Source organism: Athene cunicularia (genome assembly GCF_003259725.1).
Source record: "Athene cunicularia isolate RWA chromosome 4 unlocalized genomic scaffold, athCun1 chr4_part3, whole genome shotgun sequence".
NCBI lineage: Eukaryota > Metazoa > Chordata > Aves > Strigiformes > Strigidae > Athene > Athene cunicularia.
In genome coordinates, this window is record NW_020799100.1 from 9,444,433 (window position 1) to 9,458,142 (window position 13,710).

The 13,710-nt window shown below is 42.4% G+C and overlaps 1 protein-coding gene across 1 annotated transcript; it reads right to left on the reverse strand.

The window, feature by feature from the left end:
• Positions 1–600: 600 nt before the first annotated feature.
• PGK1 (phosphoglycerate kinase 1) lies at positions 601–11,778 on the reverse strand. Its single transcript, XM_026848463.1, has 10 exons — positions 11,650–11,778; positions 10,393–10,548; positions 10,134–10,278; positions 7,888–7,991; positions 7,049–7,168; positions 4,368–4,482; positions 3,879–4,058; positions 3,150–3,327; positions 2,783–2,881; positions 601–1,078 (listed from the first exon to the last, which is right to left on the reverse strand). Exons 1-10 carry the CDS (start codon positions 11,679–11,681, stop codon positions 1,038–1,040), a joined length of 1,170 nt encoding a protein of 389 aa, XP_026704264.1. The 5' UTR covers positions 11,682–11,778; the 3' UTR covers positions 601–1,037.
• Positions 11,779–13,710: the final 1,932 nt, after the last annotated feature.

A 13,710-nucleotide genomic window follows, 5' to 3' on the forward strand; every position in this document is an offset into this window, starting at 1 on the left:
TTAGAGCCACCCTGTGCTCACATCTGGGTCCTGCAGTGAGCAGAGGAGCCAATGCACGACAGACAAAATGGAAATCCCATCTTCATACATTTGCACTGTGTTGGTGGTCCTCCACTGACAGGACTTGCAGTTCAGCAACGTGCTTTAGCCACGCACGCAAACCTAACTGTCCAACTGTGTGGTTTTACTATGCTAGGACCTCAAACTTGAGCAAAGTCACAATGCAGTTCCATTTGCCTGTGACTTTTTACCTGCCTGTTTTCAAAATTGTCCCTATACTCAAATTAGATACATTAGTTGCCTACTATAAAGCAAGTTCTCTAGATAAACACTTAAATTTTCACATTCAAAATTTCACCTTAATTACCTGACAGAAAGGAAGTTTTAACATATCAGCACATCTGTTACAATTTACTTCCTTACCAAAGTTCACTTGGATGATGACTGGGTACTTATAGATCCACTGGAAAAAAATAAAAGGATATTTACAAATATTATAATCAGTGCAAAAAGGAAAAATATCACTGACTTGTGATGCTAGGAAGAAGATATTTTAATGCAAACCATTCTAAAAATCTCAAAGAAGGACCATATACAAACTGGGAGCACTTTAAATATGTTTATTCAACAGCTATTACAATCAGCCTCCAAAAAACTGGAGTCCCCTCTTGTTTGTGAACCGTATCAAGTGATGAAAATGCCTAAGAACATTGATGCTGAACAGTGCACTCCTTTCTGAGAAACAGACATGTCTAACAGGGATTAATCTCTTTGTAAAGGCAAAATATAAATATATACACTCTAAATTCACAACAACAGTTTAAATTCACTACGTTAATTCAAGTGGGATAACAGTGGACAAATCCACATCATGTAAACTGCAGTCGTAAAATATCTCTGCTGTCATCCTCAAACCCTGTCCAGTTTTGGTTTACATTCTGTGATCTGCCTATCGCAGAGCTGAAATACAGAAGCGCTGAAGTGTTGAATCTCAGGGGCTGTGCACAGGACCAGGAAGTGGGGCGATACTCTGTTCTCTACACGTTGCTCAAGGCATCCACACCAGGAAGAACCTTACCTGTTAGTTAAAAAATACCAGTAAAGTTAAGGATCCCTCTCTGCCCTTAAACTAAGCTTTACACTTGCAACTGCAACATTTAAACATAAAAAAAACCCCAAAACCAAACAACCCACCAACCACCAAAACACATTAGAAATTGTAGGTTAAAAATGGAAGAGCTTGGCTCTACATACACTTCCGTTGACAACTGTGGCTCTCAAGGCATATGGTTACATTTAAACTTCCACACAGTAAATACCTTTTAGGGCTGTAGTGAATATCTAGAGCACAGCTGCACTCCTGTGTCAGCAGACAGATTCTTAACATACCAGTCTCACCAATTCTCAATTAACAATAATGGTAAATTTCTATCCAAGTCTCTGCTAGGGTCAGATCCAAACACCTAAGATCTTTTTCCATTAAGTTTGATAGCAAACAGATTTCTGATTGGATCTAGGGAGTTGCTGCACACTTTCTTCAATCCCTAGTGGCATGTAAATAGAGTTTTGGAGTGTGTGGTGGAAATTTTAAGAATTAAGAAACAAAGCCTCTTAATAAGTCTCAAGTCTTTTACTGGGACTAAACCACCCAGGTCTAGATATTTACATGCCTCATTTCAACTGATGGAAACAAGGAATATGATCATCCTGAGTATGAGGGCCTGGATTATTAAAGTGCAATGTTTTCTAAAGCATTTTTAGCTTTTTGTCCTACTTTAATAATGAAGAGAGACCATGCTGGTTTTGCCTTTTTTCAGAAAATCTACCTTCTAATGCTCAAGCTGTGTGGCAGTACTGAATTTCAACACTGTTCACAACTTCCTAGTTTGCTGGGGTTTTTGGGTTGGTTTCTTTGCCCTTTTTTTTTTAAATCTTCAGAAGCTTTTCTAATTAGCTAGACTTCCGTTACATTTAAAAGATCACACACACAAACCCACATTTTGGGCCAAAACTTAGACAAGTTTGTCCTTCTGAATAAATCGGTTGCACAGTGTTTCCTTCTAGCCATCTGCATTCTTTCTCTTTACCATCACTCCCTAGGCAACAGAAACAAAAGCTCTGTCTCGCATATAACTGCTGGAAACTAACAGCTGCAATGCAGTTTATCGGAGTTTCTCTTCTACAGAGAAGTTGACAGCATTAGATAATTTACACATATTGGGAAACAGCTAATTACCAGAGGAAATGAAAACTCATTTAGAGAACAATGTAACCCATTAGAAGAATCCTGTAAATTCTCATCATTTTGAATTTCAAGTAACCCATGCAGGTTTTTAAGTGATCACTAGAGGGCTCCCCAAAACCAGAGAATTTCAAACAATGCACTTGAAAGGAGACTTCTAGCAAAAATTCCAGGCTATTCCAATGAGATTTCCCTAACAGAAACTGGGCATTTTAAACAGTCTGGTTAGCATGTCTCAGGGGATCATCTACAAAAGACAGCCCACTCTCAAGGCCGTTTTATTTTCTATTCCAGCATTTTTGCTTTCTGGGAGTGGCAGACTGTGCTGTTTGCAAGAACACTCCATTTTCTTTCCTCCCTTCCTCTAGGAGGCCTATAGAAGAGCAGCAATGAGCAGCTCATTGCTCAAAACCTACATGCAACTCCACGTGGTGCAACAGAAAAGATATTCACTCTATTGTGCTTTCTTGAATATCAACACATGGTAGAGCACCCCAAACCACCCAATTTGCTCAAACAATTTAAGATAAAACAAGTTACCCTCCAGCAGTTCCAGGCTGGCACCACCTCCTGTGCTGACATGGCTAACTTTATCCTCGGTGTTCCACTTTGCACAGCAAGTGGCTGTGTCTCCACCACCTGTAGTACAAACAAAATCAGTAAGACACACAAGAAATGCAGATTTGGTTCAGTTTAAGGACCATAGCCTTGCTATGGGCTGGTCCTGCTCCCAAATACTCAGCAACTTTTAAAGGCAGTTTTTAAAGCCCTATTTCCAAGCTGAAGGATAGATGAAAACATGAAGAAAAAAACCCCAAGCTGACAAGTATTTTTAATATGGTATTGGCAAGCGGAAGCTTTTTTCCTATATTTAGAGAGGCAAGAATACGCACATACTACTACTTACCAATAATGGTGATGCTGCCCTTTCCAGTTACTTCTACCACTTTGTCCATCAGGGCTTTGGTTCCTTTGGCAAACTTGTCCCACTCAAAGACACCAACTGGACCATTCCACACAATTTGCTTGGCCCTTCCCACAACTTCAACAAACTTCTTCACACTTTCAGGGCCGCAGTCCAAGCCCTAAGACAAGTAAGAGAAGCCACAGATATACTTACTGCCGACCCTCATTTCAAATCACCAGTCTAGCAGGGATGCTTCCCCCTCAGCCCTGGATATGAAGCAAGAGTTTCTCTGTATGCACTGAATACCAAGGAACAGAAAGATCTGCCAGCAGCTGCTGCAGTAGGGTGGAGTCTGGTGTATTTATCTTCCTAGTACAAGTAAGTAATTTTAAAATCAGTATCAGATGCTTGAAGCCTTGGTTAGAAACATTTGCCAACTCTGCTTAAATTCCAGTCAAATGAAAGGGATTTCTACTCCATTCAGATCTGAAGGTTTTAGAAGAATTTTGCTGTTTTAATCCAAAACTCACAAAAGCTACTTTAGACTTAAAAATTCAGGACAAACAGCACTGCTTGATTTTCATTAAACCAACACACTCTATGCAGCTTAACTGCATTCAGAAACCTTTGCAAAGCATCACAATTACTCTTTGGACTCCTTTAAGAGGTGACCTTCCCACCTCACTGCTGTCTGCTACTTGGTTTAGTCCCTCATCTATTAAAACCTACCATCCAGCCAGCAGGAATGCCTGAAGCCACTGTGGCTTCCCCAGTCTGTGCATGCTCATCAAATTTGTCTGCAGTGATGAAGTCAACAGGCAGAGTAATCTTCACACCGTTCTTCTCTGCCTTGGCCATCAGGTCCTTGACAATTTTTGATCCCTCTTCATCAAACAGAGAGTTGCCAATCTAGAGAAATTATTTGGGAAAAGTAAGAGAGATATGTTTGTTTAGCTACTGGTCATCACAGAAGAGAGTAACAGCAGTCAAGACAAACTGTTCAGACAGCAAATACTGAAAGACTGTCTTCTTGAAGCTAGACAGACCAAGCTAGACATAGACAGTAATCCAATTTTTGCAAAGTGATTGTCAAGTTACTTCCCAGTGCTTCCTACTCTTGCAGAGAGTGGAGATAGCCAGTTCTCAATACCAGAATATACAAGGGGCATTCTGACCATATTCCTGACCAGGAGCAGACACAGAGTTGCTCTTTCATACCTCCATGTTGTTGATCACTTTGAGGAAGGTGAATGCCATTCCACCACCAATGATCATCTCATTGACCTTATCCAACATGTTACTGATCAGCTGGATCTTATCCTGAACTTTGGCTCTGGAGAGAGAAAGAGAGAGAGAGAGAGAGAGAGAGAGAGAAGGAAAAAGAATGAATAATGTAGCCATTGCCCCAAATTCCTCAGACAGAACTTACTCTCCAGTAATTTTTACCTAAGACAGCATGAAGCCTCACAAGGACTTCTGGATTGAAGCAGGATGAATCAACTGCTATCCACTAATGGCAATATCATGACTGTGGCATGTTAAGGCCACTCTCAGAGTATGATTCAACACAAAGGAGTTGTTGGGAGCAGGCAGAAAGGGAACGTGGCAATTTAGCAGGTCAATAAGAAACATCAACTTTCAAAAGCATTATTCAGTCCTCCAATTTCTTTTCGTATTTAAATATAAACCCCATTTGGCACTTCAGAGCCTACTTTCCCCTGAGCACCCAGCAAGGCAGAGATGAGAACACTGCCATTCACAACCACTGTCCAACCCCAGATCCTTTGCACCAGCCACCCCACACTCAGCTCCTGTAAGCTGTCCAGGCCCAGCACTCCATCACACTCACAGTACAGCTTCAACCCACCATGACGATCTGTGATGCAGAACTGCTCTGCCTAAAAGCAGACAACTGCTTTTGGCATGAGATAAAAATGATTGGTAACAGAGCAATTCCAAAATTTCTTTATACAGAAATGGCAGAGGCGGCAGTAAACAGACACAAGTCTCCTGTCTTCCCTCTTAAATGCCATGTACGGAATTTTTGTTATGTAAATGAAAATTTCATAAAAGACCTTAGAAGTAACCCTGAGCTAAACCTAGGCTGACACTTGGGAGACTTGCATTATAGTCTTAGTTTGAACATGCCCTGCTTGGTGACATTAAACAAGACCATTTCCTCTTACTGCTTTAGTTTTCTCACCTCTAAACCAGGGATAATCATATGATCTTTATTAATAAAACAGTTTCAGACATAACCATAAGAAATGGGTAGTGCCTCTACAAATCCAACCTTAGTGACCATGGAGGGCTCTGGTGTGAACCAGAGCCACCAACCCCAGTTTAAGCCATGAAGTTGTTAGTGTTGCTACACTGTGGGAACTGAACTGGTAAAAAAGCACTAATGGGATGGAAGAGAGCCACAGCAAAACCCCTCAAGGCCCATCTTGCCATGTGCAGCTCCAGGCTAACAGATGTGAAGGAGAATTAGAATTTTGTTTCTTTCCCTTGTACATACCTTGTTCCTGGCACTGAATTACTTCCCTGCACATGGTCTTTCCTTACCAACACATTTCATTTCCACTTTATTCATTAGTACAGTTGTTCTCAGTTCATCTTCTAGACCCAATTTTGTTATATATAAGCAGTAACAAACCTGTAGCTAGACCACATGCAACTTCCAAATATGACTTCCCTCTGGTATTATTGATCAGGATTTGGTCAATCTGCTGTCCCACCTCAGAACCAGCTGCATCACCAGTGCAACGATGGTGCTTTCCAACAGCTAAAGGTATGTCTGGCTCTGAACTGCTCTCAGAGCTCCTTCTGTGACTAAGATGCAGTTGGCCACACAATCAGTTCAGCACTAAGCTCCTAGACTGGGTCATGCTCATCACCGTTGTTATGCACCTCTCAAAAAAGGTTACTTTGTTCCCACTGGATTTACACCACTTCCAGACTTTATTAACAGGCCTGACATTTTAACATTTTGGCCATCCTAGGTGCTGCTCTAACTTAAAACATCTGATAAGGTAACTAATAAACTTTCACTTGGTGATATACCTGCAAATTCCATCAAAGGCAGTGAAGAGTGTATAGCACTTATTGGTGGGCCACCTGCAGCTGTAAACCTTGGAAGGGTACTAACAAGAACTAAGAAAGCATTGTTCAGTATAACTCCAAGGTCACAGAAGTTTAAAACTTTATATGAGAACTGAATACTACTTCTTAAAAAACGTATTTATGGGTGCAAAGAGCAAGAATAAGCCACATACTTCTGTCAAGAACACATCAATGTTATGGTGTCCCAGCTTTGTGTTACTTAGCAAAGTATTTTAATTCACCTGATGAACTGAAATACACATGTGAGAAAATTGGCAGCAATGGGAAACTATTTCTACACAGAAGCAGCCACTTGGTTTTGTACCATCAAGTTTCTTTGCACACTAGCTGCTGTGGAAGAGGGAGGCCCATCCAGCTACAGCAGGTCACCATTGCATAATGACAGATCGTGTCAATTTACACAGTGCTGAGCCTGCAGGATGCTTGTACTCTGAACTGCGGAGGAAAGGTCACTGACAGTTTCAGGGCCAACGTGTGTATCTAACAGCTCTTCTGGTTCATCTGTACAACAATCTGCTGTGGACTACCTCAATTTGGGGAATGTAAGAGGTCAGGAGATACAATGAGCAAACCCTGATAGTATCATCACAGGAGCAGACACGGTCAGTTAACTCCTCTCTAATTCACATTTTGCAGAGATCTCAGGATTTATCTACAAATCTGAACTGTAGTTACAGTTAAAAGGAAAGCACTTGTTTGAACCAAGCCAAAATATATTTTCATTTCTTACAGAGGAGTTAAGAGAAATATGGAATCAGTATGTTCTTGAGTCTTACCCTCCAAGAATTGCTAAGAAAGGTCTCTCTGGACTCTCTAGGGCCTTAGCAAAATAATCCAGTTCTTTCTTCATCAGGAAGCCAGCAGCCTTCTGAGGCAGATTGACACCTACCATGGAGCTGTAGAGTAAGAGCGAGGAAAGGAAAAATTTTCTATCAGTACAGGTCCAAATACCCTGTGTCTCACAGCATTACAAAGCTAATCTGTTAGTCAGCTGCAGCAATAAGAATAGCTACTACCTGCAATGAAAGCAAACACAAGGTTTTTATTTTCCTAGTTTGGTAAGATGGCTGGATATGCTTAGCTTATGAGATTGGTTTTGCACAGACATATTGATATGCAAAACGTTTACGGAGTTAACTAGTGATCCAAAACACTGAGGGACAAATAAGCATAGCAAGAGCAAAGATATCTTCCTCCCAGAGCAGCACTGGATTATGAAATCAAGCTCAAAGTGGACCACTAGAGTTTGCAAGTACACAGATCTAAACACAAGTCCATGACAATAATCAATCTGGAGCTATTAATCTTTTGGAAAGGAGGTCTCCTGTAACTGCAGGACAATTTATACAAGCCCTAAGCAAGTAATTTTTCTGTCTTCAAGGCCTAAAAAGTTAATCCAAATCTTTAAAGTTTCAGCTGTCCCCTGTTCCGAGTGGCAAACCTGAAGAGCATACAGTACTGAAAACTACCTCCACTAAATCTGTTACTTGGGAACAAACACATCAAAATGATAATGGGATAAGCCCAAAAGGAAGTTAAAACGCATTGGGGACAAAGCTGTATATGTTTCCATGGCAGACATCATTCTGCCTGTGAAAGGAAGATGGATACACACCTGTGAGCTCGGTGGGCAGTTCCAAATGCATCGTTGATATAGACATCTCCCAGTTTAGAAAGAGAGGCTCTGAAAGCCTCCACTTTTGCAGGCTCAGCCTTGATCTAAAAAGAGAAAGAATTACAAGTTTGTGCTATTCAGGCACACAGAGTTGAATCTGAAACTAAAGTCAAAGTCAGCAATTTGACTTGTAAACCCAAAGCAAAGAAAGGTCAGCTGGAGAAACTCATCAGTTCATCCTGTCAGTCTCTATTTCATATGCTCTTTCCCAGTCTAGTAGGAGCCACAAAAAGGTTTAAGCGGTTTAAACTTCACGTTGAACATCCTGGGACTGCTATTACTGCTCCCACTTCCAAGTTTCCAGTCTATCAACAGAGCAGGAATGATCTGCAGCACTACCAACCTTTCAGTCTCCCTCTAATAGATTTCCAGTTTTGTGCAGTGAACACAGGTAACGCAGAAAGGGTGTGCAGAAACAAGGCAATGCTGAGATGAGACAAACTCATACTCATTTACTGAACAAAGACAGTGTGGCCTCCAAGTGCCACGGGTAAAAGGATGAACTCCCGAAGGACTGCACACTAAAACATGCCACAGTGAAAGCAGCCAACACAGGAAAGCTGGAGATAAGCTTAGCGTGTAGTGGGCAAGGACAGATGCATTTCTGTTAAAAGGCTTTTTCTCCATCCTCCCAGCACCTGACGAAATCCTCATGGGATGGCTCAGTTTTCTTTCCCACCGTGGAAAGACAGCAGAGCTTGCTCTGACAGCAAGTGACTGCTCAGACCTAGTTTACCACCACTTGCTCTTAAGAACAGCTCAGACTGGCAGTGAGGTGATCAGCGTTCCAAGTGCCTTTCTGCTTTGTCAGCTCACCATGCCAAGTGAGGGCTCCGCCAGCACCCAGCTGTAACACCACGGGGACAACAGCAGGAAGGTATGCTAGGACATGGCAGATGGGTTCAGCACAGGTTGGTGCCCTTTCATCCACACAGCTTGAGCAGAAGACAAGTCAAAGGGACTACACAGATTAGAGAACAATGCTGTCAACTGCTCCTTTGCTTGGTAAATTGCCTGACTTTACACAAAGAGATTAAGTATCCCTGTTATAACCAGCAACATCTGTAAGCAGAACACAAGAGGCTCTGAAAGGAAGGAACTACTACTACTTGATCTGCTTTGTAAAGGCACAATTTCTAAGCACCAGCTAGTTATGTGCAGTCTTGTATTGCACCACTATTTCCACAGCACTGGCTTTCACCTCCATCAGGACAAGAAGCAGGTCTATCAACAGCACCTCTCCTGTTGTGCTCAACTGCAGCGCATGCTTCTGTATGCATATGCCCAGCTCAGCGATCTGAGAATTACAGAAATGTGCAGAACCAAGGCTATGTTTCCCAAAACAAATTAAATTCTTGGCCCACTCCCTACCACCATACTGGCTTTCAGTGGCACACAGTTCTGATAGAAAATAATTCCAGACTTGCTCAATTTCTCATTGCCATCTTCAAAGCCTTACTGGTTCTCTGGGCTATTTTTCTAAGCTACCGGAGTCTTGTGTCAGCCCATAAAGGGCACCACACGAGGTCAGCATTCCACTCCACACACTGAATCTGAAAGAAGCCAAGGCCTGCATAAAGTCAACAGGGTTACCATCGCTGAGAAAAGCAGCTGTCTGGAGCAAGCACTCTTCCTGACCTTCAAGAAAATGTCAGAGGTGCAAGGCAGCCTGGTTCTACATGACTACTTTTAAGAGCAGACAAGCTTATAAAAGGGCTTGATAATCCCTATGCTGCAGAATGTTTAAACATTATATTAAAACATTAGTCAGATAACCACAAAAGCAGCATAATTCTTATGGCCCCAATGGCAACAAACTATCTCCAACAAACCTTGTTTTTTGTTTTAGACATCCCAAAATAAAGTGTAATAAGCAGCAACCAATTTCCTGCACAGCCCTGTTTTGCTCATTTTTCCTTCTTTTACAGACTAGACCACCTTTAGCAGTTATCTATAGCCTTCCACTTCAGCTGTTTCATCTCAGAAATTCCAATGCATTTGACTTAAGTTTTTGCACAGCATGGTACAAATGATCAGACACATTGAACTAAAGATCTTTGACAACCTTCCGAGAGCAAATTCATAAACAGCATTTTAGACAGACTGCTAACTCCCTGACACTCTGCAGCAAACAAGGTTAGGAAGACCAGAGCAGGCATGCACAAAAGCTAGACTTGAAGTTTCACCTTGTTCCCTGAAGCATCCTTCCCTTTCCCTTCTTCTTCTACGTGGAATCGGAGGTTCTCCAGCAGGATGATGGAGCCAGCTGCAGGATTAGCACAGGCCTTCTCCACCTCAGGACCAACACAATCCTTCAGGAATAAGACCTCCCTGCAAACACAAGAGACACGCTGTCATCCCACCAGTGAACCCTTTCAGAAAGGAAGGCATCCAGGTCCGCTGACAGAGAGGGACCGATGCATCCGGATTGCTCTTCTACTTCACCTGCCCATGAGCGCTTTAAGCTCCACAGCTACTGGGGCCAAGGAGAACTTCTCAGGCATGGGAACGCCATCCGGGCGACCCAGGTGACTCATCAAAACCACTGACTTGGCTCCATGATCCAAGCAGTGCTTGATGGTAGGAACAGCTGCCTTGATTCTGTAATGGCAGAGAAGAACTAATTAAAAAGGATTCAAGTAGAGTTTACCAGGCAAGCAGACGTAGTGACCACTTACACAAGAGCCCTGGGAGATGTCCCTCAAACATGACAAAAGAAAGGGAGTGCAAGAGCTGGGCAGAACAATCATTGAAGAAGTCCATCCTACCTCTGGCATTCCCACAGTTCAGCCTACCTCTCATCAGAAGACAGCAGGGCATGGCCACCAGTAAGTCTCTTTAGGGACACTGGGCTCTTTAGCAACCTATCCTGGCTAGCACATCTAGAAGACTAGCCACACCCCACAGAGCACAGCTTTCCCTGTAGAACCAAACCAACCTACTCTTCTCCTAGGGACTGTGACAACCCTGAAACACAGATCAGAAAACAGTACTCTGTCCCAGAATGTGTCCGTATGTTTCACTGTTATCTTCCATGCAACACAATCAAAATGCATTTTGTCATCTAAATTCTGTTGATTGTAGCTAAGAAATGCCAGGACACACCTGAATGTGACCAGGCTTCCTGTGATCCTGAACCAATAAAGAAATGGTGGGGATGCTGAGCAGTGAGCATACTGTGGTGAAAACTGGCATTTGCCTGCAAGTGTCAGACAAGCAAGGTAAGACATTTGGTATCACTGTTTCTAAATCCTGTGTCTTTGCATGCTGCACTGGAACAATTATTCTAACATAAACCAACAAGTTAACACAACCACGGGAGGCAGAAAGTCTTCTGGATACTACCAACAAATAAATACAGCAAATTATCGAACACAGACGAAGGGACGTGGTTGTAAAATGGTCGTAACACTTAACCGTATTTAAAGAATTAAGTTTAGGATCTGTACAATCAAGAGACTTTTTCTATACTTTCCATAGCAGCTATGGTGAGAAGCCTTGTAGTTAGTGTAGTTTGCTAATAGCTGCAGAGGTTTTAATTAACAATTGTTGGACCTTCTCTGAGACACCTTTAATATTCTGGTACAAGCAATGACAGCTTAATCATGGTAGCATTCCAGGTACTGCTAACAGACAACGGGACTAAAATCAGAGAGAAAACAGACTTCGGGGCTTCCATTACGGATAGAAATTATGGCTCACCTTTGATTGTTGGTTATTTTGTGATCCTTCATTGGAACATTGAAGTCAACCCTAAAAAAACAGAAATAAATTAAATACTCAACAAATTTATTTTACAGAGAGTGAGAGAACCTGCCAGTAAAGGCACTGGCTAGAAAAGCAATGTTACAAGTGGAGCAAGATGTTTAGCTCTGCCTTTTACAGTTCTGTTTTGAAATCAGTATGTCATTAGCCATTTTTGCTTGTAATAATAGAACACAAACAGAAAACAAACATCTGCTAGGATGACTTAGTAAAGCTATGCCACCAATACATCCTAATACTCACCACTGCAGTAGCAATGATGCTGAAGCAGGAAATAAAACTGAGATTGAACAAGCTCCCCACAACCTTTTCATTAAACAACATTGTCTCAGATCACCGATGGAGCTTCCAAGGGAAAGGAAGTGAATAATGAAAAGTGACATTGTGTTCCCTAACAAGGCCTCTAAAATACTTGCTTGGACTACTATGCCAAACAGGCAGGCTCAAAGAAGCTGTCCAGTTACTGCCTACAACTTCGAATTTCTGTTCTTGGCAGCTCTAATCTCCCTGCAGCCGAGTGCTGTGGGTTATCACATTCCCACCGGGAGACCTGACGTAAATCCAGAGGTAACTTCCCTACCGGTGCCAGATGAAGGGATGGAAGGGAGGAGTTTCCTCAGCCGTGTCTCACCAGCATACCTTGTGCCCATGTGCTGACTAGCAGCAGCAGGAAGCTGGGTTGCATAATGGCGAAGGCAGTAATTACTCACAGAGCTACGGAAGGGAACGTCTAACTGACTGTAACAACGTTATTAGAACAGGGAAAATGAAACACGGTTCAGCCTTCATCATTCTGTATCTATATTAAAAAAATAAAATTCTGGAAGTTGCTTGAATTCTCTTGCAACCTGCTCAGCACAAGCAACAGAATGAAATAAGCTGCCAGCAAAACAGGAGTAGCTGAGCAGAAAGAAATTGAACTGGCAGCTCCACAGTACAGTGGATTAATTCTACAAAGGGGAAGGAAAAGCACCATTAACGTGCTATTATTTTAAAATGAGAGAACAGAAGAAGAGCTCGCTTTACAGAGCCATCAGAGCTACAAAAGAAACGCCCAGCTCACTCTTCCTCCCCACTGCAGACAACTGAAATCTGAGCTCCCCTTGAACCCTCTCTCCTCCCCATTCCCAACTTCTCTTGAAGTTTCGGCATTAGGACTGGAAGGAAGATGATCAAGTTATGAATATGCCAAAACTATGATGAATATGAGAAGAAAAAGAGAGGTATCAATTTTAATAGTACTGAGAGCACATGGCAACTCTCTTCAGGGAAATGAGATGCAGATTGGCACGTCATCTGCCGTTTCACTCAGTACATAATTGCACAGACACGTGCATTAGACACCAAGAGCTGCTAACTTCTTCAGTACGCATTATGGGTACAGGTTTCTGGTCATCAAATTTCTAAGGAACTACTTCAAAATAAAGAAACAAGATAAAAAGAGCAAGCGGTCTGACACAGACTACGGGGAAAAGACGTTACAATTTTTCTTTATCTGCCTACTCCCCCAGCAAGGTAACACACATTGTAGTCACGCAATGGTGACCTTGGACACAGAATCCCAGAATAAGCAGGAGGTATCATGATGTACCCCCGTGCTCGTACCACCCAATATCTAGTGGCAAATCCAACATCAGACTTTCAGCACACCTTGAGGTTTTATAAATACGCTATGAATTCCTATTTTGGGTTTTACACCAGGACGTGCAGAATACCTGCAATGCGACACTTCTTGCGAAAAAACATAATTATAATTTTATTTGGGTAGCTGGCCAGAACCGTATTTCTACTTTTTCATTGCAACACTTTCTGGATTTGCAGGAAGGAAAGGGAGAACTGAGGAATAAGCTTTTTTTGTAGTGCTTCCGCATAAAAGCATGGTAGACTGGCCAGTCTTCTCCTCAAACAGCCTGCGGATGGTCCGCGTGGAGCAGAGCAGTTCGCCAAGGCAGAGTTCCTGCGGTTCCAGCCCCGGGGTGCGCGGGGCGGGCCCGCCGG

Bases quoted from the DNA above. Each gene is read 5' to 3' on its own strand.
- PGK1 (XM_026848463.1), bottom strand. From the start codon at position 11,681: ATGAAGGATCACAAAATAACCAACAATCAAAG. The intron at 4,059-4,367 runs GTATGAAAGAGC...TAATTTCTCTAG, and splicing joins AAGTGATCAACAACATGGAG to ATTGGCAACTCTCTGTTTGA. The intron at 2,882-3,149 runs GTAAGTAGTAGT...TTTGTACTACAG, and splicing joins GGGCAGCATCACCATTATTG to GTGGTGGAGACACAGCCACT.